A 23,529-nucleotide genomic window follows, 5' to 3' on the forward strand; every position below is an offset into this window, starting at 1 on the left:
GTCAGGACTCTCTTTTTAAAACCATTAAGGCCATGAATAAAAGGTAAAAATGAGAACTTTTCAGATGGAAGGAGACTAAAAAGACATGACAACTGCATTTCTACACACACACACATACACACACACACCCCCACACACGGAACAAATATGGTAAAATGTTAACCACTGGGAAATCTGAATCTGGGTGAGGGAGCCATGAGAGCTCTTTTAACAAATTTTCTGTATGATTAAAATTATTTAAAAATAAATTTTATTTATGTCTTTCTTCGTTTGCACATCAATGTCCTTAGGGTGCATGAGTGCAGTCAGCCTGTCACCAGGGAGCACAGACCAGACTCTGCTATTGCTCATAATGCAAATATGCAGCCTGTTTTCAGGGACAGATGGCTTTGCTTTCCTGTATTACATATTATTTGAGAAATTTTACATTTGTTTCAGGTATTCCTGGAAACGTCTACAACTTCTCAATTACTATCCTTGCAAATTGATGTGCCAGGAGCTCCATTTTAAAGAATAAAGCCTAAAAGCTCTTTTCTGTGGCATAAAATGTCAACAATTTAACCCCAATCCAGCACCTCCCAGGTTCCTCCCCAGCCCAAACCTCAACATACTGGGAAATTTTCAAGCTTATCTATCTTTGCTCATTCTATCCCCTCTACCCAGCTCATTCTATACCTCTACCCTTCCCCATACTCTCCCATCTGTCAAAATCAGCTGCATCATCCTTTTTAAAGGGCCCAACCCAGATGTCTCATTTTTGTAAAGCCCTACTTACCCTCAACTGCTCTGTCCTGGGAAGAACTGGTCCCCTTCTTCCCTCTTTTTTCCTAAGTCACTTTGCCTATATATGCCGAACTGTTAGCAGGCACATGCCTGTGTTTCTACCAGACTCTAAGTGTCTAGGGGAGGCAGAAGTCAAACTTTTTTTTTTGAGACGGAGTCTTGCTCTGTCGCCCAGGCTGGAGTGCAGTGGCGCGATCTCGGCTCACTGCAAGCTCCGCCTCACGGGTTCACATCATTCTCCTGCCTCAGTCTCCTGAGTAGCTGGGACTACAGGCGCCCGCCACCACGCCTGGCTAATTTTTTGTATTTTTAGTAGAGATGGGGTTTCATTGTGTTAGCCAGGATGGTCTCTATCTCCTGACCTCGTGATCCGCCCGCCTCGGCTTCCCAAAGTGCTGGGATTACAGGCGTGAGACACCACACCTGGCCCTCAAGCAGTATTTATGTTTGTATTCCTCAGTACTTGGCGCTTGGTACATGGCCCTCTTAGTATCTGTTGAAGTGAAAAGCCCCACATCTAGGCATCTACTGATGAATAAGTATAACAGAGGAAGAGAGGAAGACATGTAGTGATTTAAAGCAGGCACTCTGGGACCAGACTGCCTGGGTTTGAATCCTGGCTCTGCTGCTTTGCAGCTGTCAGCAAATTAGATTATATTCCAATTGTTTGAGAAAATAATAGTACCTGCATCAGTGTGTTGTCACTTAGAACAATGTGTGGGTTCTATTGTCGCTACTACTGGTACCGGATCACCCTCTGTTGTCTGGAGAAGCACACAACCCTGGCCCCCCAGAGAGGATCCAGAACTCTTCCTCCTCTATACCCTGCCCCCACCCCATGAAGTCAGGGTTTAAGGTATTTGTGATACTTGTTCAAGATCAAGTAAGTTCTGCTATGGTTTCTTCTTCTTAAGAGTGGATGAGGGAGATGCCAGCAGGGCCCTGTACGGGATGTGTGAGTGTGTGCGTGCACTGCTTGGGCAGAGAGGTATGTACTAGGTAAGGGGGAGTCCTAGTCCAGCACAGGAAGGAAATAAAAGCAAAAGCAGACAAACACCCCCTAACTTTTAGAGTATATTATGGCCAGGTTAAAATATCTCCATCTCACAACATGAGGACAAAGGTGAGTGCTGATTATTCTGCACACTCATTCTGCAGCTCTCCTGAAGTCCTCAGGGCACAGTGCTCTCTAACACACCATGCAGAGACAGTGCTTTAAACCACCTAGAGCACCTCCATGGTAGTCATCCTGAATGGCCTGCCTAGGCTGGGGGAAGGTATACTTTTCTTTTCATAAAACAAGAACAGGAACTATGATCACTTCCTAGTTCATGGATGAGCAATGGGCAGGAGAGCCCTGGAATCATACAATGCAGTGATGTGATTCATACCCTTAAAACGAGGGGGTCAGTGGGACTCTGATTTACAAAGTTCCTTCCAGGCTATGAGTAGCTGTTGACTATACTTGATACAAAATTTCTTAACATGGCATGCTATGTAACCAAGTGAAGAAAAATGAATCACAGCAGGTGTCAGACCAGATGAGCTCAGGCAGACAGAGCCTGCAGTCTTCCCCTCTGCACATCCCACTCAGTGGCACCTTTCCAGCTGCATCCTAACTGGCATGACCTAACGATCCCCAGTGCAGTGTCCCTCCTGGGTATTGCCAGTTCTACTCTGGGCATGATTTTAGAGGCCAGAAGCCAGGCTGCACGTAAGAGTGAGGGGAAGACAGCGGAAAGGGTTACTATTCTCAGTAGTGGAACAGCCTGTCTTAATAAAGGGCACATTGTGCTAGGGAGGCATGTGATGGTAACAGGGGCCTTGCGGTTCATACAGTGGCCCTCTTCTCCAGTGTTCAGTGCCGACTACAAGAGGCAGCAACTCTTCACCCCAAATCTGTCTCAAAAGAGCCAAAATGCCATGGGTACCTCAGTGCAACCCCAACTATGCTGCTCTCTAATGTCCACTGTCTAATTTTAAAAGTTATTGCTGAAATACAGCCCAAATCGATCATGCATGCACAGAAGAGAATGAGCTTGGACTGTTATTTTCCAAACTTTCTTCAAAAGTAACATGCTGTTCTAAGCGTAAAAAGGAAATGTGCCAGTCCAGAGAGTAACTCTGTGAAAAGCAGAAAGGAGCACCGGCTCACTGAGGGATAAAACAGGCTTTTCTAACAAAACATTACAGTTTTTTGGCCAGGGGGAGGTGAGGGGCAGTGGAAAACTATTATTTGTATGAATCCCTGTCCTTATTTTGTTTTATAGTGTTTATAAGAGAAAAAGAAGCCAGCTTTAATGAATATTGAGCAACTCCCTATTAGAAAAACAGAGCTGAAAACAAATACCCAAACATGGACTTAGCAACAAAAAAGGAAATTCTTGAATTGAACTAAACCTTAAACTTAAAAACTCAAATGTTAGCATATATATATGTACAACCATTCACTCCTGCAACAATGACATCTTTATGTTAAAGCCATAGGTAAAGCTGAAATTTTCACTGGACCAAAAATCAAGTACTGGGTTATTCTTTCTGGCTTGAAGTAAAAGCAAATCTTTTTCACAACACACAGAGCTCGAGTTTATATTTCACCAACCCCCACTCAAACATCATGCTCTCCTCTTCTCTTTCTTTTGTGGGCATTCTTACTTACCCACCCAGAAACAAAATAACTGTGATTTTCAGCGAGCAGGAAGCCAGGTCTCAGGCAAACTTCCCTCAGCATTAAAGGGACTCCACACATTAGCAGGCATAGAGCCCAGGAGCTGTTGCAGAGAATTTATTTATACCCATTTGGAATTTCCTGACGAACTAACAGCCTGCTGGCCACGGGGTTTAATTCCAGGACTCTCGGCGTCAGTGAGACAGCAAAAATTACCAACTAACAAAACTGCTAGCAAGATCTTAAAAAAGAGACAAAGACCTCTCTCATCTCCCTTCTGATTTTTCACACTATCCTCATACTCTTTAGACATATGAAATGCTGACCTAGAAATGCAGCTGTAAGCCTGTTAATTCTAGGAAGAAATCAGAAAGGCACCAAATGTTTCCTTATTGTTTGTGCTGACTTACTCCCTCTTTTCCCAACCCTCCACTGCAGAGAAAGGCTCTCTGTTATAATTTAAGCTATAGCACAGCAGCTGGCTTGTGAAGGAAATGATTTAGTTTTATGCTGAACCGAGGCTGGAGTGGAGGCAAGTGGTTCCTTTTTGGTTTCAACATATAATTAGAAGCTAAAAACAATTACCATTTGTAAACCATAGGCCCAAGCCTCTTTCCCTTGCTCTGTCCCTTCATACACTTAAACACTGCATTGCTAACATCTTCAGCAACCTTTGTTTTTGTTTCAAAAAGTTAGTAAGAATGGTATGTTCCCCTAATGATTTAAATTCATCACCTCAAAAAAAAAAAAGTTTTTTTGGGATAGTGTATCACTCTGTCACTTAGGCTGGAGTGCAGCAGTGCAATCATAGCTCACTGCAGCCTCAACCTCCTGGGCTCATGTGATCCTCCCACCTCAGCCTCCAGGCATATGACACCATGCCCAGCTAATTTCTGTATTTTTTGTAGCGATGGGGTCTTACTATGTTGCCCAGGTTGGGCTCAAATGCCTGAGCTCAAGAAGTCCTCCGGCTTTGGTTTCCCAAAGTGCTGGGATTACAGGCATGAACCAACACACACGGCCCAGAATTTTTTTTTTTCAAAAGCAGAAGAAAACATTTTTGTCAAAAGTAAATGATAAAATAAAGCTCAAGAGAATTTTTAGAGTTATAGGTATGTTCTAAAACTGGATTATGGATATACAACTGTCCACATTTACTAAAACTTATCAAACCATACATTTAAAATGGGTGAATTCTATGGTATGTAAAACAGCTCAATAACGTTTAATTTTTAAGTCAAAAAAAAAAAAAAGGAAGAAATAACGTAACCCAAATCTCTTACTAATGGAGGTCTTGTGGAAAGTAATATGAAATTATTTGGATCTGCTATTTCAAAATATCTGGCACTTGAAGCTTTGTTGTTAGTTATTTTTTAATCTGTTGGTTTATTTGGTATAAACCAAGCCCAAATAAGTGCCATGGTCTTATAGAGTTTAATCTTTGTATCTTCACACAGGAAAATGTGTGTCTCAAAGATAATCACCTTTAAGGTCTCCCATCAGTAACTGTGGTCACCAGTAAGAGAACAGACAGAAGGAAAGTAAATGGAATAAGGCAGGGCATGTGCAGGCACCAAGATGAGCCAAACTAGGCAGGTCTAGTAGATTCTCATAAAACGGTGCCTCTCTCTACACAGCTGTCCCGTGTTTTGAATTTTACAAAACAAGCTATTTAAGAGTCATCCCTCATCTTTGTTAATCTGTTTTATTGTTTAGAACTGGCTTTGCTTGCCTGCCATGTGATAAAATTCAGTAAATCTTGTTCAATTAGTGCCACATTTACTCAATGTACTTGGACACAGGTGAAGAAGGCATTTAAAAGAACCCTTTTCTGGGAGTGTGGGGGTGTGGTGGCTCATGTATGTAATCCCAATTCTTTGGGAAGCTGAGGAAGGATTACTTGAGCCCAGGAGTTTGAGACCAGCCTGGATGACACAGTGAGACCCTGTCTCTACCAAAAAAAAAAAAAAAAAAAAAAAAAAAATTAGCCAGGTATGGCGACTTGCCCGCGTAGTCTCAGTTTCTTGGGAGCTGAGACTGGCAGGATTACTTGAGCCTGGGAGGCTGAGACTGCAGTGAGCTATGATCGTGCTACTGCACTCCAGCCTGGGTGACAGAGTGTTCTGGTATTACTCCTTAGTTACATTACTATATTCCAAACCAAGAATTAATATGGGCTGGGTGCAGTGGCTCATGCCTGCAATCCTAGCACTTTCGGAGGCCAAGGCAGGAGGATCACTTGAGCTCAGGAGTTTGAGACCAGCCTAAGCAAAATAGTGAGACCTTGTCTCTATTAAAAAAAAAAAAATACACACACACGTAATTTAAAAAATATCAAAAGACTTGTTCTTAAATGTTAAACGAGTAAAGTACTGAATGTAGTGTTTCTTGATCCTGCAAAAAAAAAAAAATTCTGCTACACTTTTATTCATAAATATTGTGTTCTGGTAAGAGTATAGATTATATAAAGCAGTCGAAGCAATTATTTTGCTAAAGTAGCTTGTATCTGACCCTGTGGGTGTTTGCCTGTGTGCTTCTGTGAAAGTGAGGTCCAGCAGAAAAAGTCATTGTATGCAAATAAATGTCTAGTCCTTTATCAGATGATGACAAGGGCTGGGAAGGGAAACAATTAAAAATATGAATCCCTTCTGCCTGGAAACCATCAGTCACAAAGATTCCCACTGAAGAGAGAAAGACACACCTATCTGCCTTCACTCTCTCAATATACGTACAAAGAAAGAAGCCAAATAAGATGTGGGAAGATGAAGATGTACTCAAGGCTTGGCCTCTGACAGGCAGAGTAGCCAGAAAAGGTGACGCCCAGTGAGCAAAGGAACCTGATGGAGACAAAAGCCTTCTGTGATACAAGCTGGCAGAGAGTATACCAGTACAGTCTTTATCCCTGGGATAGTGACTTCAGAACTTTGAGACCTGAACCTTCAGTTCTTATGTTTAACAGGATTACTGCTGCAAGACTTTTCCCCCCAGAGGGCCTGCTCCCTTTGTCTAGAGATAAGAACAAAGTTAAATTAAGTAGTTTGTGGTGGCTGTGGACAGGTCAAGATGCCTATTTCCTGACATCCACTGAATTTACCTTTCTTCCCCAATGTTCCCTGTCCCTGTCTTTCCCCACCACGCGCTGTGCACAATTCTTCTGGACTCCACTGCTCCAGGTGCCTTTTACATACACGAACTCATTTAATCCTCACAAGCCTACAGCAAGGTATGATTATTTCGGTCTTTCACAGGTGAAGTGTATGTCATGCGTAAGCATGCTACTATTCTACTGCTACTGCCTACTCTACTGTTGAATTCATACTACTTTGGTACTGAAAAGCCACAAACTAGGGACATTCTCTCTTATAGTTCTTTTTTTTGTTTTTGTTTTTTTTGGAGACAGTCGCGCTCTGTCACCCAGGCTAGAGTGCAATGGCGGGATCTTGGCTCACTGCAACCTCTGCCTCCCGGGTTCAACCAATTCTCCTGCCTCAGTCTCTCAAACAGCTGGGATTACAGGTGCCCACCACCACACACAGCTAATTTTTTTTTTTTTTTTTGTATCTTTAGAAGAGATGGGGTTTCACCATGTTGGCAGCCTGGTCTCAAACCCCTGACCTCAGGTGATCTACCCACCTTGACCTCCCAAAGTGCTGGGATTACAGGCATGAGCCACCATGCACAGCCTCTTGTAGCTCATGTAAACAACAACAACAACAACAACAACAAAACCCAAGGACAACAGTCAAAACAATCTCACATTCCTCCCACCCTTTCTGTCTCAGGTAAGCTTACCTTGTAAAAACTCTACCTATGGGTATTTGCCTTAGAGACAGACTGAAAGGAGGATGTGCTGCTATCCCACGCCAAGGGCCTGGGTTATTTCTGTTATACTGGACTTCCCCAAACCCCTAAAGAGTTCAAATATTGTATTGTGCTACTTTAACCCACCCCTTCCCTTAGATACTTGGGATGGGTGTGAGACCTACACTGTCTGAGCTATAATGAGGGAGAAAGTGGGTATGGCCCTTTCCACAGCACCAAGGCTCTTCTCCACCCACCTTTTTCATAGTCTTAGGGTGTGACAGGATTTAGGGGATTAAAAGGGAAGTCCAGCAAAGGCGCCTGCTTTTCCATTCCTCCTCCTGTGAGGTGTGCATCACGTTGGGTCTTGGAAAAGGACTCCTCCTTTACATGCCTGGATTAGCAGGATCTGCTCAGAAGATTTAATGTGAGGGCAGATTTTCCAAGGAGAGGCCACCCTGTCTTCCACATGAGGAGGGTGTTCCCTGGCAGAGGGGTCTGATTCTTGACAGGAGAGTGACTAGGAAGAGGATGCTATCTGATGGTCCTATCTTAAAAGACAAGAAAAATAAAAAGTCTTGTGTCTTCTTATCCTTTATTCAACAAATGCATTTCCCCAAATATATGTGAAGGCTTAAAACTAGTGTCGCATGGACTTTCTACACCTTAGACTTTCTTTACAGTTTGGATTGCCCCATGGTTATTACCTTTATCACATCTAAGTAAGAGACAGTCTCATAATATATTTTCATCCAAGATTTGAAATCAGCATTAAGAAAACCAAAATCAAATGAATTGGGGGACACAGAACTATATAAGAGAATTAAGACTTTAACTTAGATTACTACAAAGACTCTATAAAGGATGTAAATAAGGGATAATAAGGACTATTTATCTCCTCACACCTAAAAGAGGTGAGGTCTGTAGAGACATTCCCAAAAAAACAGTGGGAAAGAAGGAAAGCAGGCCAGCCAGCCATAGTCCCAGGGGCTACCAGCTCAGGTTCTTACCTCCAGTTGCAACCAGCCCACCAAGCTGCACCAGAGAATAAGCCTGAGACAAAAGGAACCAACTGGAGTCCTACTTCCTCTCTCTCTGGCTGTGTTGTTAACAAGCCGCAACAGGCAAAGAAAGGCCATGGCAGCTAGAAAGAATGTTCCCAATGGCCCCTGACAATAATCTCCCCCTTGGACAGCCACAATGTACCTGGTCACCTCTCTCTGGAACCCAAGGCATTTAACAGACAATGCCATGTTTCTCTCTCTCTCTTTTTTTTTTGTTTGTTTTTTTTTGAGACAGAGTCTTGCTCCGTCGCCCAGGCTGGAGTGCAGATCTCAGCTCACTGCAACCTCCGCCTCTCGGGTTCAAGCTATTCTCCTGCCTCAGCTTCCCAAGTAGCTGGGATTACAGGCGCCTGCCACCACACCCAGCTAATTTTTGTATTTTTAGTAGAGATGGGATTTCACCCTGTTGGCCAGAATGATAAACTCCTGACTTCAAGTGATCTGCCTGCCTTGGCCTCCCAAAGTGCTGGGATTACAGGCCTGAGCCACCTCACCAGCGGCAATACCAGCTTAAGCCTGCCTTAGAGCAAGTGATGGAGAGAAAGCAGATAACTACAACTTTCACAAGAGGAGGCAGAACGCAAGAGTGTGTGTGTGACATGGTGAAAGCCATCTGTTCACCCAGGAAACATACCCAGGTGAAGCGTCACACATGGATTCACAGAGCGACCAACTGGGAACTTAGGGGAAAAAGTAGCAAGAAAATTGCAAAGTGTATAGCACATCAGATTGGCAACTGGCAGGGCTCAGGCCCACAAATTCTTATGCAGGTGCTGGGCCTGATTTTTGACCTGTATCTATGCCCAGCATCATGCCAGCACAAAGTAGGTGCTCTGCAAATATTTGCTGGTTGAACACTGAGTCTGCTGACTCTACAAGGACTACTAAGCAAGGCATTGTTGGGCATACAAAGAAGATGACATGATTCTTGCCTCTTAAAACACTCAAGTTTATAAGATTAGTGAGGCACACAACCGTAACTCTTAATTAAAAGCAACTGATGTCAACTATGTAATAGAAATAATAATAGAATAATAACAGAATAGGAATAAAGAAGAGGAAGAGAGGAACTCCCACTGGGAGTATCTGAGAATGCTTGTTGGGAGAGGTAAGAGAGGTTGCAGGACTTGAAGGATAAGAAGGGCTTATATTAATAGATATGGGAAAGATGTTCATGTTAAGAGAACAAAGCCACTAACTGGGAAACAGGACAGGGTAGGACTGGGAAACAGCACTGGGAGGGAGCAGATGCCCCTATTTCTTTTTTTTTTTTTTTTTCAGACGGAGTCTTGCTCTGTCGCCCAGGCTGGAGTGCAGTGGCCAGATCTCAGCTCACTGCAAGCTCCGCCTCCCGGGTTCACGCCATTCTCCTGCCTCAGCCTCCCGAGTAGCTGGGACCACAGGCGCCGCCACCTCGCCCGGCTAATTTTTTGTGTTTTTAGTAGAGACGGGGTTTCGCCGTGTTAGCCAGGATGGTCTCGATCTCCTGACCTTGTGATCCGCCCGTCTCGGCCTCCCAAAGTGCTGGGATTACAGGCTTGAGCCACCGCGCCCGGCCGATGCCCCTATTTCTTACACAACTCTTTGGATACAGCTGGTCTCTGAGTACCTGTTGTCACGGACCTCTGGAAAGGCCTACTGTGATTTTTATACACACAAGAACGGAAGAAACAGAAACAGACCATGATTTCAGCCAAAATAAGGCCCAAAACAAAAGTTCAGAGTTAAGAGAAGGAAATAATAGTTAGAGATTAAAGTTTGTGAAAGTGAGAATGTTTGGGGAGACAGAAAAGTAACAGAAGAATACAAAGCTCAATGATCCTTAATCTTGCCAGCCATCCTTATGTATACAAAACCACAAAGCTGGGAGAAAAAGGCAAAGAAGGACCAATGCTCACAGCCTCGGGGCTGGTCCATTACACAAAGAAGGAAAATGGCCACCCTTCTGCCAAATAAACCTGTATGGTCATTGAAAAGTGACTGAATGAATGAACTCACTGAACTGAAGTATTTCTATGGAGTTACATAGCATTCCTTCCAGTAGTCCCCAAACACCACCCCAATTTAAATTCAGCAGTATTTGCAAAGTCTCATCATCAAAGCGTCCAGGGACAATATGCCAAAAGATAATACGCCAGAGGAAAAGCCCCCAGCCCTAAGCTCCCTTTACCTTTCTGGAAGATGTTCTGTCTCAGGTTTCTTCATTTACAATCAGTGTTCTGAGGTGTTGTGAATTCCAGCTGCTGTTTTCTAGCACCCAAGTAACATCTAGCATGTTCCTCAGAGAACACGCAGCTCCAGCACGTGTATGATGCTCGGGCCCACTGGGATCCCTTACCGGATAGGGTCATAGGTAAGAATCATTGCTCTTATGATGCGATGCCGCTATTTCCCCTCACACTGCTAAACGGCTGTCCCTGGGGCAGATTTGGAAGCGTGTAAAGTGTGGTGTTAATGGAAAAATCCGGTGGCAAAGGGCATCAGTGTTTTGCAATTAATTTTTTTTTCCTGTAAGCTTCATTGTTGAAATAGTTTGACATGCAAATCATCCCTCCCTCCCGACCAGTGTACAGACTTCCAGGTCTCCACCCTAGTGTGTTCTAAAAATCAGTGTATCATCAGGCTGATTCACCACTTGAAGAGGTGGGACACCGGTTGGGTTACGTGCTGCATAAGCTCAGCAAGTACTTCTGCCTCCTCTGCCAGGTCACAAGAAGACAAACCAGTCTTTGTCGCATAGCTGAGGGGAACATGCCAAACGGGTTGCCCCAAAAAACATATTCACAGTGCGTCCCTGAGTTGAATAAAGTTAAAGCATCCCACTCAATCCACCTAAAAACGCTGAGGGAAAAATAAATAAATCAGCTGCACTGTGTTGGGTATGCGGACTTACGTGAGGGGGATACTGAGAAAAGAGGAAGAGAGAACTTTTTTTCTGGTTTTAGTTAGGAAAAAGTAAGAGCTGATGCACGCGAGTAGGGTTTTTAAGATATTAAGCACTGGGCATATAAGTTACTGGAAATACCCCATCTCTCTCTTTTATGTTTTTAGTTGGGAATATTCTTCCCCCTTTCTTCCTGGAGAGTCTTAAATGTACCTGCTGTACAGAAATACTTCAATCGCCTTGGCCTAATGGACAGTTGATGCAAATGGAAAAGGCACTCAGTAAATTGGGCAGGGATGGGAAAACTGGGCAGGACAAGCTGAATCAATGTTTTCACAAAATTATTTGCAAAGCGGATGGATGGGATTTATCAACTAAACCAAATATTGTGAGACTAAATTCAGAAAGCCACACAGCTATCTTTTGATTCTACCTAACAGAGATCATGTCCAAAGTATAAAAGATCCCTAAGGGAAAACTTTTCCAATGGAATAAAATCATGAAAAAGGAAATAAAATAAACTCGGTACTAGTAACTGTTAGTAGCAAATTGTTTCCATAAATGGTTACTCTAGTACTACCTCCTTTAAGTAAAGGTTTGTATGGTGAAATTCCAATTCCACAACCTCTAATCCAGTTGGGAGGGAAAGCAGGGATCAGGCAAATCTGGCCATAAACAAGGTAAGAGTACAAAGATTTAACTTTCAGGATAAGAACAAATCCCACAAATCCAACAATTTGTCCCTTAACACAGCTCTCCCTTATGTCGGTAGTTCTGTTTTTCTATCTGTTGATTAGAATGGCCTTCTCATTTTTATAGAATATTATTTAATCTGAGTTTCAGCCATGGCTTGCTTTAACTAGGACAAGAAATCTGGTCACTATATATATTTTTAAATCTCAAAATAGCAGCATACTTATTTTTAAGTGGTGAGATAACTCATCATATAGACCTACCAGCTGAGATGACTAATGCTATACGTACAAACGGGCTGCATTTCAAAAACTTGTGTTTTCAGGATTCATAATGAACAGCAGCCCAAAAGCAGAACCAGGCTTAGCCTGTAAAACATGAGCATACTTTTCCTAAAGCATGTGGAAGTGAGTAACTCAGTTAAGGCTCACTCCAGAAATATCCAACAGAGAAGCCAAGGAAGGAAAAAGAAAATAGTCTGCTTTTGGTTTTTTGAACTTAGAATTTCTACAACTGTTTGAATGAATCTTATAAAATCTGATTTCCTAGATGGGTCTTCTAAAAGGTTTTATTAGAGAAGTCTACCCAATGCAATTAAATTTTTTTTGCCAGGAAGGAGCAAGAACTTATCATTTCTGTGACTTTGAGAATTATGATAATATTTTTCATGCCAGATCAAATCAAACCACCTTTTATAGAAAAGGAGCCAAAGCAGTGGCTGTGAGCTTTAGTCACAATCGTTTTCCTCCAAGCCCATACAAACCTTTCTCAGAAACTGCACAAAAGAGATGAACTGAAATTATCCCAGCCACAGGAAGAAGGCAAACCCTGGAAAAGGAAGCGAACCAGCTATACCTTTGATGGGTTCAGCGAGCCCACCCAAGTCATTCAAGAAAGAGGGGAAGTGCATAATCAGAAATAAATGCCAATACTCACAATGGGAAGTCTGCTGAGGAAGAGCAGAGCACAGAGTTTTCAAATCCTTGTAGGAAGGGCCGTTTTAATCCTTTGACTGGCTACCCAGTCTCTTAGAATAATAGCAACAGCTGAGTCCTTAACACAGCGAATCTCCCTGTTGGGTATTTATTTTGTGTGTGTGGTTTTTTTTTTTTTTCCTTGTTGGCACCTATAAAGTTGGTACTGGACAAAAATCCCCAACCAAAGGGTTTCTTTGCTCAGTACCCAGGAGCAGGAGCACAGATTTTCTCCTTCCTACACTCAAATAGGCTGGTACTCACTGGAAGATAAATCATCCTTCCTTGGCTTAGCTTGAGAGCTAATCGCCTGTCTGAAATCTGATGCTTAAGCCATTATGATTGGCTCAAGGCTTGGAGCAAGAAAGCTTATAAGGTGAAGCTGGCTACAGGTTAAAACAAAGCCTTACGAGTTTATAAAACAAGCAAGCTCTGATGAGCGAGGGGCTTTTCCAAACCTCTCCGGGGAGTGGGTGAATTCTGGGGTTCTGATTAACCGACAAGACTTCGAAACCCAGGGTGTCCCCTATTTGTAGGTGCTCCCAGCATTTTAAGAGTTATGAAATTGAAATCTAAGAAGTAGTTACATTATCTTCTCAAACACCACCACTATAAGAAAATTATTTCATCTATAAACTTCAGTGTGAAATTAGCCTTCAAAAGACTAATAACTAGTTTCACTGAAAGTTGAAATGCATATGAAGCTGTATAATGCAATAAATAAAGGAATTAGAATATGTTTATTAATTTGAAATAATCCACACTAAGAAAAAAAATAACTTACCAACGTAATCCCTGTCAGGGAGGACGTTTTATTTTCAACCACTATACTTTAGGGTTTTATGCAGTTTTCTGAAATATATACTTTTCCCTTCATCTGTTTAATCAGAACTTCACAGATATCACACTTCTGATTTTAAATGTCAACATAATAAAGAACCTTGGACAAAGGAAAAATGTTCTACATGTCTAATTTCTGGCTTAGTCATTAGCTGTGTGAGCTCAGCAAGTTGTGTTTTGTCATCTGAGAGTATGGAAGGAAGCCTGGACAACTGAAATGAAAAGACGCCCTTTTAGTTCTTACCTACAAGCTTATGGTAGGCTCCTACCTATGTGTTTATGTTTTACCCTCTCAGCTACTCTAATAGTATCCAACACACTACTTATGGGAGAATACAAAGCACAAATAAGAACATACGTTTTAATCCTTCTGCAAATTCATTCAACTAGGAGACCCTGAAAAGTCACGGAGGGTACCCATGAATTAAAGCAGCCACAGTTTCTAATCAGCGAACCCTCTGCCTTCGGGGTAATGCTAACACAGATGACAGGTCTAAGACTCACCACTATGGGTACACCGCCTCTGCTGTGCTGTGTCTTTCCTTACAGATGGTCTCAGAAAACACCAGGTTGGTTTCAGCCAGACCAGTCAGTGCAAACTAGTCTTATACTCGACAAACAGCACATAATTCCTGCTGTCAGGTTCACCGCAGTGGGCTCAGAGTTCTGTTTGAGAAACGCTCCTGCCCAGAAAAATATTTACACAAGTGAGAGTGGGGTGCACCGCACTGCAGCATTCTGCCTACCCTGCCATGAGTCTGGCTCTGTCTGATTGACCCGGTCTTATCAGTGGCCTTTGTACTCATTTGAGATCAGCATAGAGACAAAAGCTGGAGCCAAATAACTGACCAAGATAACAAGATTCAAGCCCCACAACAGTTACTAAAGCCATGAAAACACTGTGCCCTTTAACTCAGTCATCCTGCTTCTTTGAAATTGTTGGGAAATAATAAAAAAGAAGGAGAAAAAAGACCAGGCAAGATGTTCTCTGCAACATCAGTTACCATAGGGAAAATCTGGAAGCAGTCCAAACATCCAAACAAAAAAAGAATAATTCAACTGCTAGAAACACCATAAGGAATATTATACAGTCATCGAAAATAATAATTTGAAAATTGTTTTCTATGAAGACTTGGAAAAATGCAAAGAATGTTAAAGTCAAGAGTTGATACCCAAATCTATAAAAGCTTATTGAAACTGCATTTAAGTTTGTTAGCCTGAAAAGGTTGAAAAAGGAATACTAAAAATAAGATGTAGTGTGGAATTTTGAGTAATTCTTCTCTTCTGGTTTCCTATCAAATTTTATGTTATCATTAATTTAAATAATTTTTTTTTTTTTTGAGATGGAGTCTCACTCTGTCACACAGGCTGGAGTGCAGTGGTACCATGTCAGGTCACTGCAACCTCCGTCTTCTGGGTTCAAGCAATTCTCCTGCCTCAGCTTTCCGAGTAGCTGGAATTACAGGCGCCCACTACCACGCCCGGCTAGTTTTTATATTTTTAGTAGAGACGGATTTTCACCATGTTGGCCAGGCTGGTCTCGAGCTCCTGACCTCAGGTGATCTACCTGCTTCGGCCTCCCAAAATGCTGGGATTACAGGCATGAGCCACTGTGCCCGGCCTAAATAACATTTTAATGCAATTCAATAAGCATCTTTAATAAATAAATATGTATTTGTCTGAAACAATATATATCCAGGCTGTAAAAAAAGGAATAGCATAAGGCAAAAGCTATAATAAATTGGGGAAGGCAACTATTAGCAAAAATAAAGGCGATGAGAGCAGGCATAAAAAGTCACCTCCCAGTGCTCATCCATTATGTCATTTAACTGGGTTTAATGAGGATGTTAATACAACTCTGGCCCCGATATCATGGCGTCCAGCAGGGCCTGACAGGAGGGTACCTGGGGTGTTTCCTGATCAGCAGCTCGTGACAGGGACAAGAGAACAAGGGGAATGGTGCTATCCCCTGATATCTGACCAGCACTTTATGTTTTAAAAAGTGTTTTTACAACTATTGTTTTATTTTTTCCCCGCACAACCACCTTGTGAAGAAGGTAGGATAGCTATTATTATCTTTCTTTCACAAATAAGCCACTTGTTATTTGGCTTTTAAAGCACATCTAAGCTCTAATTAAAGTTTCACAACATTAATTAGTGTTTAGAGAGGTATCAATCAGTGCATCCAATTTACATGATTCAAAAACTTGGGGAAAAAGCAGACTGCCTCATCCCCACACCCCAAAGAGATACGGCTATTTTCCTAACCAACGATCACCATTTACTTCCTAGCTGGCTATGAGAGAACAGTCAAGAGCAATTTATGATGCTCTTATCTCCTTAACAAAAGACATTAGAGTACTGTTAGCAGTACCATAATAACATGTTTTTTGTTTTTTGCTTTAGAGGTAGGGTCTGGCTCTCTCGCCCAGGCTGGAGTGCAGTGGTACCATCATAACTCACTGCAGCCTCAAACTCCTGGGCTCAAGCAATCCTCCCACCTCAGCCTCCTGAGTAGCTGGGACTACAGGTGCATGCCACTATGCCTGGCTAATTTAAAAAAATTTTTTTTCTTTTTTGGTAGAGATAGACTCTTGCTATGTTGCCCACACCGGTCTCGAACTCCTGGCCCCAAGCAATCCTCCCTCCTCGGCCTTCCAAAATGTTGGGATTACAGGTATGAGCCATGCCATCTGGCCTAAAATGTTTTAAATTAAAGAAAACAATACTGTACTGATCAAGAGAAGTAGGATGGAGGATCTGGTGAAAAAGAGAGAACACTATGAGGAATGACTGATATTGATGGGCTGGTGGTAAGGAAGGGCAGGAGGGGGTGCAATCCAGAAGGGGTACATAGGTAGGGCTGCACACAAAAGTAGAACACCATTAAACTGAATTTTAGATAAACAATGAACACGTTTTTAGTATTTTTTTTTTCTGGCAACTGTGTACACAGACTTCAACTTTCCCTAGAATGTACAATCCTTGAGGGCAGAAATGTTTGCCACTTTTGTTCACTGCTGTATCCCCAGTACCTAAAATAGCACATAGTAGGTGCTCATGTGTATCTGGCCTATACTAATAAGGTTTATTTCTTAAGCTAAGTAGTGTGTACAAAGGTGCTTGTTATATAACTTTCACACATTATGTATGTCTGAAGTGTGGCATAATACGTTTTACAAATTACAGCATTAATGAATAGCTCGTTTTAAAAGCAGTTTCTTTTACCCCACCTCACTGAAGGACTCCAATGGGAAGTCAGAGTATAAAAGGTTGTGAATCACCCCTTACACCCCATTTAAATGTTACATGGGGATGTCAACTTGAGATGATCAGTCGTCAGATGTATTTTGTGCTAAGGGCATGGTTTGGCCTTTCCCAGAGGCTCCTCTTTGGCTTGTTTTATTTCCATAGTCTTATTTTATTAAGACTATGGAAAGTGCTTCCTTTGCCACTGCCCTGACTCCATCGTCACATGAAATTTCCCCTCATGCTCTATGGAGCCCGAGCAGCAATTTTCGGAAATTGAAAAAACATATAATTTACTCCACATCTAAAACTCCTACTAAACCCAAATAGCTTATCCTTTTCTCACAGGAGACCAGTAATTGGCCCTCACTAGCTGCCATGAAGCCCTTTTTATCTCACCTTCATCTAGGCTCTCTAAATGTTATTTATATGCACAGAAGTGTATTTATAACCCGCATCTCTTACATTGAGTATTTTTTTAAACATCGGAGAGGTGTTTCTTTTGTAAACAAAGTGGGAAAAGGTAAAGGAATGATTTTTATAAACATATTCTCAACCATGTGAAATATATAACATTTGAAGACTATGTAAAAAATAGGAAGACATTTATTTGTAGGTGGTATTATTATCAGTAATTCTTGCTTTTGTTTTGTTTTGTTTTCAGGCAATACTACACTTTTAAATTTTCAGCTGGGTGCGGTGGCTCATGCCTGTAATCCCAGCACTTTGGGAGGCCGAGGTGGGCAGATCACCTGAGGTCACGAGTTCAACACCAGCCTGGTAAACATGGTGAAACCTCATCTCTACTAAAAATACAAAAATTGGCCAGGCGTGATGGCATGGGCCTATAATCCCAGCTACTTGGGAAGCTGAGGCACAAGAATCGCTTGAACCCAGGAGGCAGAGGTTGCAGTGAGCCGATATCGCGCCACTGCACTCCAGCCTGGGTGACAGAGCGAGACTCTATCTCAAAAAAAAAGAGAAAATTTTTTTTTCTATGAGTGTCATATATATGGTGTACACACATTTGTGTTTGTATATACATATATGTATGGATGTGTATTACTGTGTGCATATATACATATACAGACACATACACATATATGTATGTTTGTGTATATATTACTGTTTATGGTTGAGTCTCTAATTAGATTTGCTTACAGACGTACAGGGGTCATGGTAAGTAAAAAATCTACCCCTGCACAGTCCAGATACCCGTCTGCAGTAACAATTCATACTTTGACACCCTGAAAGCCGCAAATCAGAGAGCTTTCTTTTGCTTTCCACCTCAATGCCTAGACCTGTTAGGCAGAATACCAGGTGGGAAGGAAAAGTTATAGCTTGCTTATTAGATCTTAGGAACAAAGAAAAAAGGTAAGTACAGAACAAACCAAGTTGGAAAGGAATTAGTGGGGTATGTATTTAAACCTATGAAGAAAGGATTTTGCCCAAGGCACCAGAAGAAAGTTGAGGTCTTGAGGCACCAACAACCATAAACACCTCTTCTCCTGAGCGTGTGAATGGAAGCAAATGGAGGGCAAGGGAGGAAACCACATCATCAGAGGGAATTGAAACCCACCTACTACACTTGAAATTTCATGTTTCAATTTCCTCTCTCATCAAATATTTTACTAGAGAAAGCCATCATCATTCTGATTTATTTATTTATTTATTTATTTATTTATTTTGAGATGGAGTCTCACTCCGTCACCTAGGCTGGAGGGCAGTGGTGCAATCTGGGCCCACTGCAACCTCTGCCTACCAGGTTCCAGCCATTCCTGTCTTAGCCTCCTAAGTAGCTGAGATTACAGGCATGCGCCACCATGCCTGGCTAATTTTTGTATTTTTGTAGAGATGGGGTTTCGTCATGTTGGCCAGGCTGGTCTTGAACTACTGACTTTGGGTGACCCATCCCCCTTGGCCTCCCCAAGTGCTGGGATTACAGGTGTGAGCCACCGCCCATAATTCTGATTTATCTTACTTCATTTAAGTAAGTCCCTGAACTTCTCTGTGACATTACATAGGGATGATGATGACAGTAAAATAATAGCTTAATCTCATTAGATTATTGTGAGGATTAAGTATGAAAATGCAGGCAAAGCATTTTAGGCACTATGGTGCATATTAAGTGTTCAATGAATGTTAGATGTTACCATTCATGTCTTTATTATTGATAGTAGTCCCACAGCAGAATCTACAAAAGTCTCAAGAAGCTGGGCAGTGAAAAGGTCAAAAATGGAACGCACAGGGAAAGATCAGTCATCCCAGAACAAACAACTGACTTTATCTGGGTTTGGGTTACAGTGTTCTACCCAGAGGAGATACTTGCAGCTGAGACTGCTAGAATAAAAAGTCACATTCATGGGCTGGGAATGCCCACTTTAGAGGTCATTTCCTGCTGTTGTCTTCAAAAGTGCTTTACGGCTTACATAGCTCCTGTAAGTATGTTTCTGGTGCGCTCACTGGTCCTAAACTGGCAGGTGGACATACTTACCGATGGTTTACATGTGGAGAAATAGCCCTGCCCAATATTTCATGGTTAGTGCTGGAACTAGGACTCAAATTCAGGTTTCCTGGCTCCAATTCTACACTTGCTCCAGTATATAATGTTGTCATTTGAAGGTGTTCAGAGCTAGCAGAGGTAGGACTCTGAACTCAGATGCTCAGAAAAAATTTCTGCATAGACGATTACTGTTCTCACTCATTCAGCTATCTGGTAGATAACTCAACAAAGAAATGAACACTCGGCATGCCATTTTGGCAGGTTGTCCCCATGGTGATGTGTCTCTTAGGAGGATCTTCTCTGCATTTCGTGTAGATTTCTCCCAAATCTCACAGGAGCAATATTGGAACAGAAAGTGAAACTATATAAATCTCTAATATAACCAAAATAAGAATTCAAATACAGGTCTTTATGATTCATAATATGGCTTGTTGCATATTCCTAATAGAATCACTTTACAGAATATATACTTCTCTTCCCCCCTTTCTCTTTGTTTAGCAACATCAAACAAAAGCTGCTTGGAAGTGGATACTAGGAATTGGTTTTAAGCATCCAAACTAATTTCCTTTCTCCTCATTCAATCCCTCAGAAAGAAGTGCAAGAGGAGTATACATTACATTTGCATCAGCATTCAGGATTTAAATTTGTCTTTTAACACTTCAACAGAATTGACTTAGGTAATACTTTACTCAACTGATTTCAGTGCAAGACTCTAAGATAAAAGTAAATTTTCTGAGAGTAAAACAAAACAAAACCAAACTTCAATGGATAGAAAATTGCTTTGAAATCCTAGTTATCTAGGCAACTTGCTATTATCCGTTCATTATTAAAGAGAATAAAAAATTAGTTTGAGAAAAGACATACATTTAAACACACACTCCAGAGCACAGGGTTACCTGAGGCACTGCCGTTAACCTTTGTGGTATGAGCCATGCTGGCTTGAGCTCAGTGATAGATCCAGAAAGGAGTGAGGAGTCACGCAAATTTTATGCATCAAGTTCTCAAAGGCATTCAACCTGAAACAATAAAGAGAGCCCCATCAAAATGGATCATTTAAAAATATGTACAACACTAAATCTTAGACTTCTATTTACAAAGATGACTGCTAACAGAGAAAGCAAATCAGAATGGGGTAAGAAAGACTGTAGATCCAGGAGGTGACTGCACTGGACCTGGCAGTATGGAGATAACACCCATGGATGTACCAGTTGGCTGTATACTGAGAGGAGGTCTCTACACATAATACTCTATGGGAAACAAAATTGGTTCTCTAGAAGTGTGACTATTTTAGGAAAGCGGTCACCAAATACAAATGACCTCCTAATGTGTAGCGCTCTACAAAATATTTTTGTTTTTTAACCATATCTTCCTTCCCAAATTCTGGTTCAAAAGGTTCATTTATTCAACTGCATTTCAAAGCAATTATTGCACCAAATGTTTACATTTTTAAAAAGATTAACTTTATGGAAATTCTTTTGAGATATCTGAAGTCTTTCTACCAACGCCTCTTTCTTACATGCAACCAGCTTTCTAAAGCACAAATCTGATCCAGTCAGTCCTCCTCCTCTTAAAACAAACAAACAAAAATCATTATCTCCCACTGTGCTGTTGGATAAACTTCAAATTGTTAGAGGCATTCGAACCAGAGTAACTCCATCTTGAATAGGGGCTAGATAAAATAAGGCTGAGACCTTTATTTTAAGTCTACATTCCCAGGAGGTTAGGCATTCTTAGTCACAGGATGAGATAGGTCAGCACAAAATACAGGTCACAAAGACCTTGCTGATAAACAGGTTGTGGTAAAGAAGCTGGCCAAAACCCACCAAAGCCAAGATGGTGATGAAAGTGATCGCTGGTTATTCTCACTGCTCATTATACACTAATTAGAATGCATTACCATGCTAAATAACACTCCCACCAGTACCAGGACAGTTTGCAAATGCCATGGCAATGTCAGGAAGTTATCCTATATGGTCTAAAAAGCGGAGGACCCCTCAGTTCCAGGAACTGCCCACCCTTTCCTGCAAAACTCACGAATAATCCACCTCTTGTTTAGCATATAATCAAGAAGTAACTTTAAGTATAATCAGTTGAGCAGCACATGCTCCTGCTCTGCCTATGGAGTAGCCATTCTTTATTCCTTTACTTTCTTAATAAACTTGCTTTCACTTTACTCTATGGATTCGCCTCTTATTCCTTCTTGTGAGAGATCCAAGATCTTGCAGTCTGGATGAGGACCCCTTTCCGGTAACAAAATGATAGAGCATGGCACATAGTTTTGAAACACTGGGGTCCACACTGGGCAGTATATTCATTTTATATTGATATTTCTATTTAAAAGTTACCTGAGATTACCATAATAAGACTTATATTTCAATCACAAAATTTAAAACAAAAAAAGAAAAAAAATGAAAAAAACACTTGTTTCCCCTTTGGTTTTTCCAAATACCACCTGAAAAATACTAGCAAACAGTAAACAATAGTACATATAGAAATTCCATTTCCATGGTGCTCAAACTCTGACTCTAGACCCATGAAATCAGAAGAACTGGGGTGAAACAACTTCTAAATTGAGAACTGAAGTGTCAATTCAGAAATCCACATGACCTCCTAGCAACAGGATGCTAGAATAATATCCGTATACACTAATTCTAATGCAGCCATTGAAATCATGTAAGTTTTTAATAAGGTAAAATATTCAAAGTATGTTAGTTAAAAGAAAAACAAAACTGTGTACTATCCTCAACCTAATTTTATTAAAAATATGTATGTGTATACGTACATATTTAATTTAAACGATGAGAAGTAAATGTACCAAAATGTTCACTGTGGTTGCCTCTGGCTGATGAAATCATGGATTTTAGCTCTTTTCTTATTTTTGTGATAATAATTATTAAAAATAAATATTTAGGCCGGACGCGGTGGCTCACACCTGTAATCCCAGCACTTTGGGAAGCCGACGTGGGCGGATCACCTGAGGTCAGAGTTTGAGACCAGCGTGGCCAACACAGCAAAACCTCGTCTCTACTAAAAAAATACAAAAATTAGCCAGGCTTGGTGGTGTATGCCTGTAATCCCATCTACTTGGGAGGCTGAGGCACCAGAACCACTCGAACCTGCGGGGGCAGAGGTTGTGGTGAGCCGAGACTGCACCACTGCACCCCAGCCTCGGTGGCAGAACGAGTCAAAAAATAAAAATAAAATATAAATATTTAGACCCTTTCTGTCAATGTTGTTTTATTTGCTTTAAAATCCTCAGGGAAAAGAAAAGGTATTTTTTAAAATGCTATGCAAAAAAGGAAACTATCAGGCTACAATCATGAAGTATAGGGGTTGGAAATATAAGTAAATAAAAAGGAAGGAAAAGGAAATGGCTGATTGCTTTGATCACACAGGGTGAGAATTTCTTGCCACTTAGCTAGTGAAATTTTCCTCATTGTTTAAATGGGTTTGCACCACAGTTCAAAGCTAACTACCGTGAAAGCAACTCAGGGTAAACTGAAAAGGAACCTTTTTTCTCTTTTTTTTTTTTCTTTTTTAAACAGATTGCTTCTGACAAGCCTGCCCCCCGCATGGCTTTTCCAGCTACACTGACTAGCACTGTGTTCACCTGCAGAGAGGAGATTCTAAACCGTCCACTCCCTGCTGATCCTTAGTTTCTGGCTGGTGGCACACCAGGACAGGATGGCTCCAAGCTCCCTGATAAAGGGGTAATCACCTGACTTTCTCTTGGAAACAGAGGCACTGGTTCAGGTCCACAACATTGAACTTGGAGAGCAATAACCTTTGTGTGCACAGTCATTGGTGGCTGAATCAAAAGGCAGGCTTTAGGGATAGAGTAAATACTGTCTTTTAAGAATAGGAGTGAATGTCTATAAATTTCTGACAAACGCAGATTTGGAAAAAAAAAAAAAAAGGGGGGGGAGACTGGGAAGACCAGAGAGGGAGGCGGTGGGGAAATGAAGGGGCAAACGAAAGAAGCCCAGTTTCTGGAATTATTCAACTAAGCATACTTTTCAAAGCTAATAACCACAAAACCCTAAGCCAAACCCTGTTTACTGGCCCCCTCC

At 41.5% G+C, this 23,529-nt stretch overlaps 1 protein-coding gene across 29 annotated transcripts in view; it reads right to left on the minus strand.

Moving 5' to 3' along the window:
* The window catches only part of KANK1 (KN motif and ankyrin repeat domains 1), a 240,993-nt gene that overhangs the window by 48,817 nt on the left and 168,647 nt on the right, over window positions 1-23,529 (minus strand). For 16 of the 29 annotated variants that reach the window (XM_077966168.1, XM_077966161.1, XM_077966171.1 and 13 more), the window contains one exon: window positions 20,356-20,475. In XM_077966168.1, coding sequence (XP_077822294.1) covers window positions 20,356-20,392 — 37 coding nt within the window. In that variant the 5' untranslated portion in view covers window positions 20,393-20,475. Of the gene's footprint in view, window positions 1-3,442; window positions 3,642-12,829; window positions 12,950-14,211; window positions 14,478-20,323; window positions 20,476-23,529 lie in introns of those variants that run through there. The other 13 variants (XM_077966178.1, XM_077966177.1, XM_077966184.1 and 10 more) reach the window with 6 other exon arrangements.

This window comes from Macaca mulatta, chromosome 15 (assembly GCF_049350105.2).
Source record: "Macaca mulatta isolate MMU2019108-1 chromosome 15, T2T-MMU8v2.0, whole genome shotgun sequence".
Lineage (NCBI taxonomy): Eukaryota > Metazoa > Chordata > Mammalia > Primates > Cercopithecidae > Macaca > Macaca mulatta.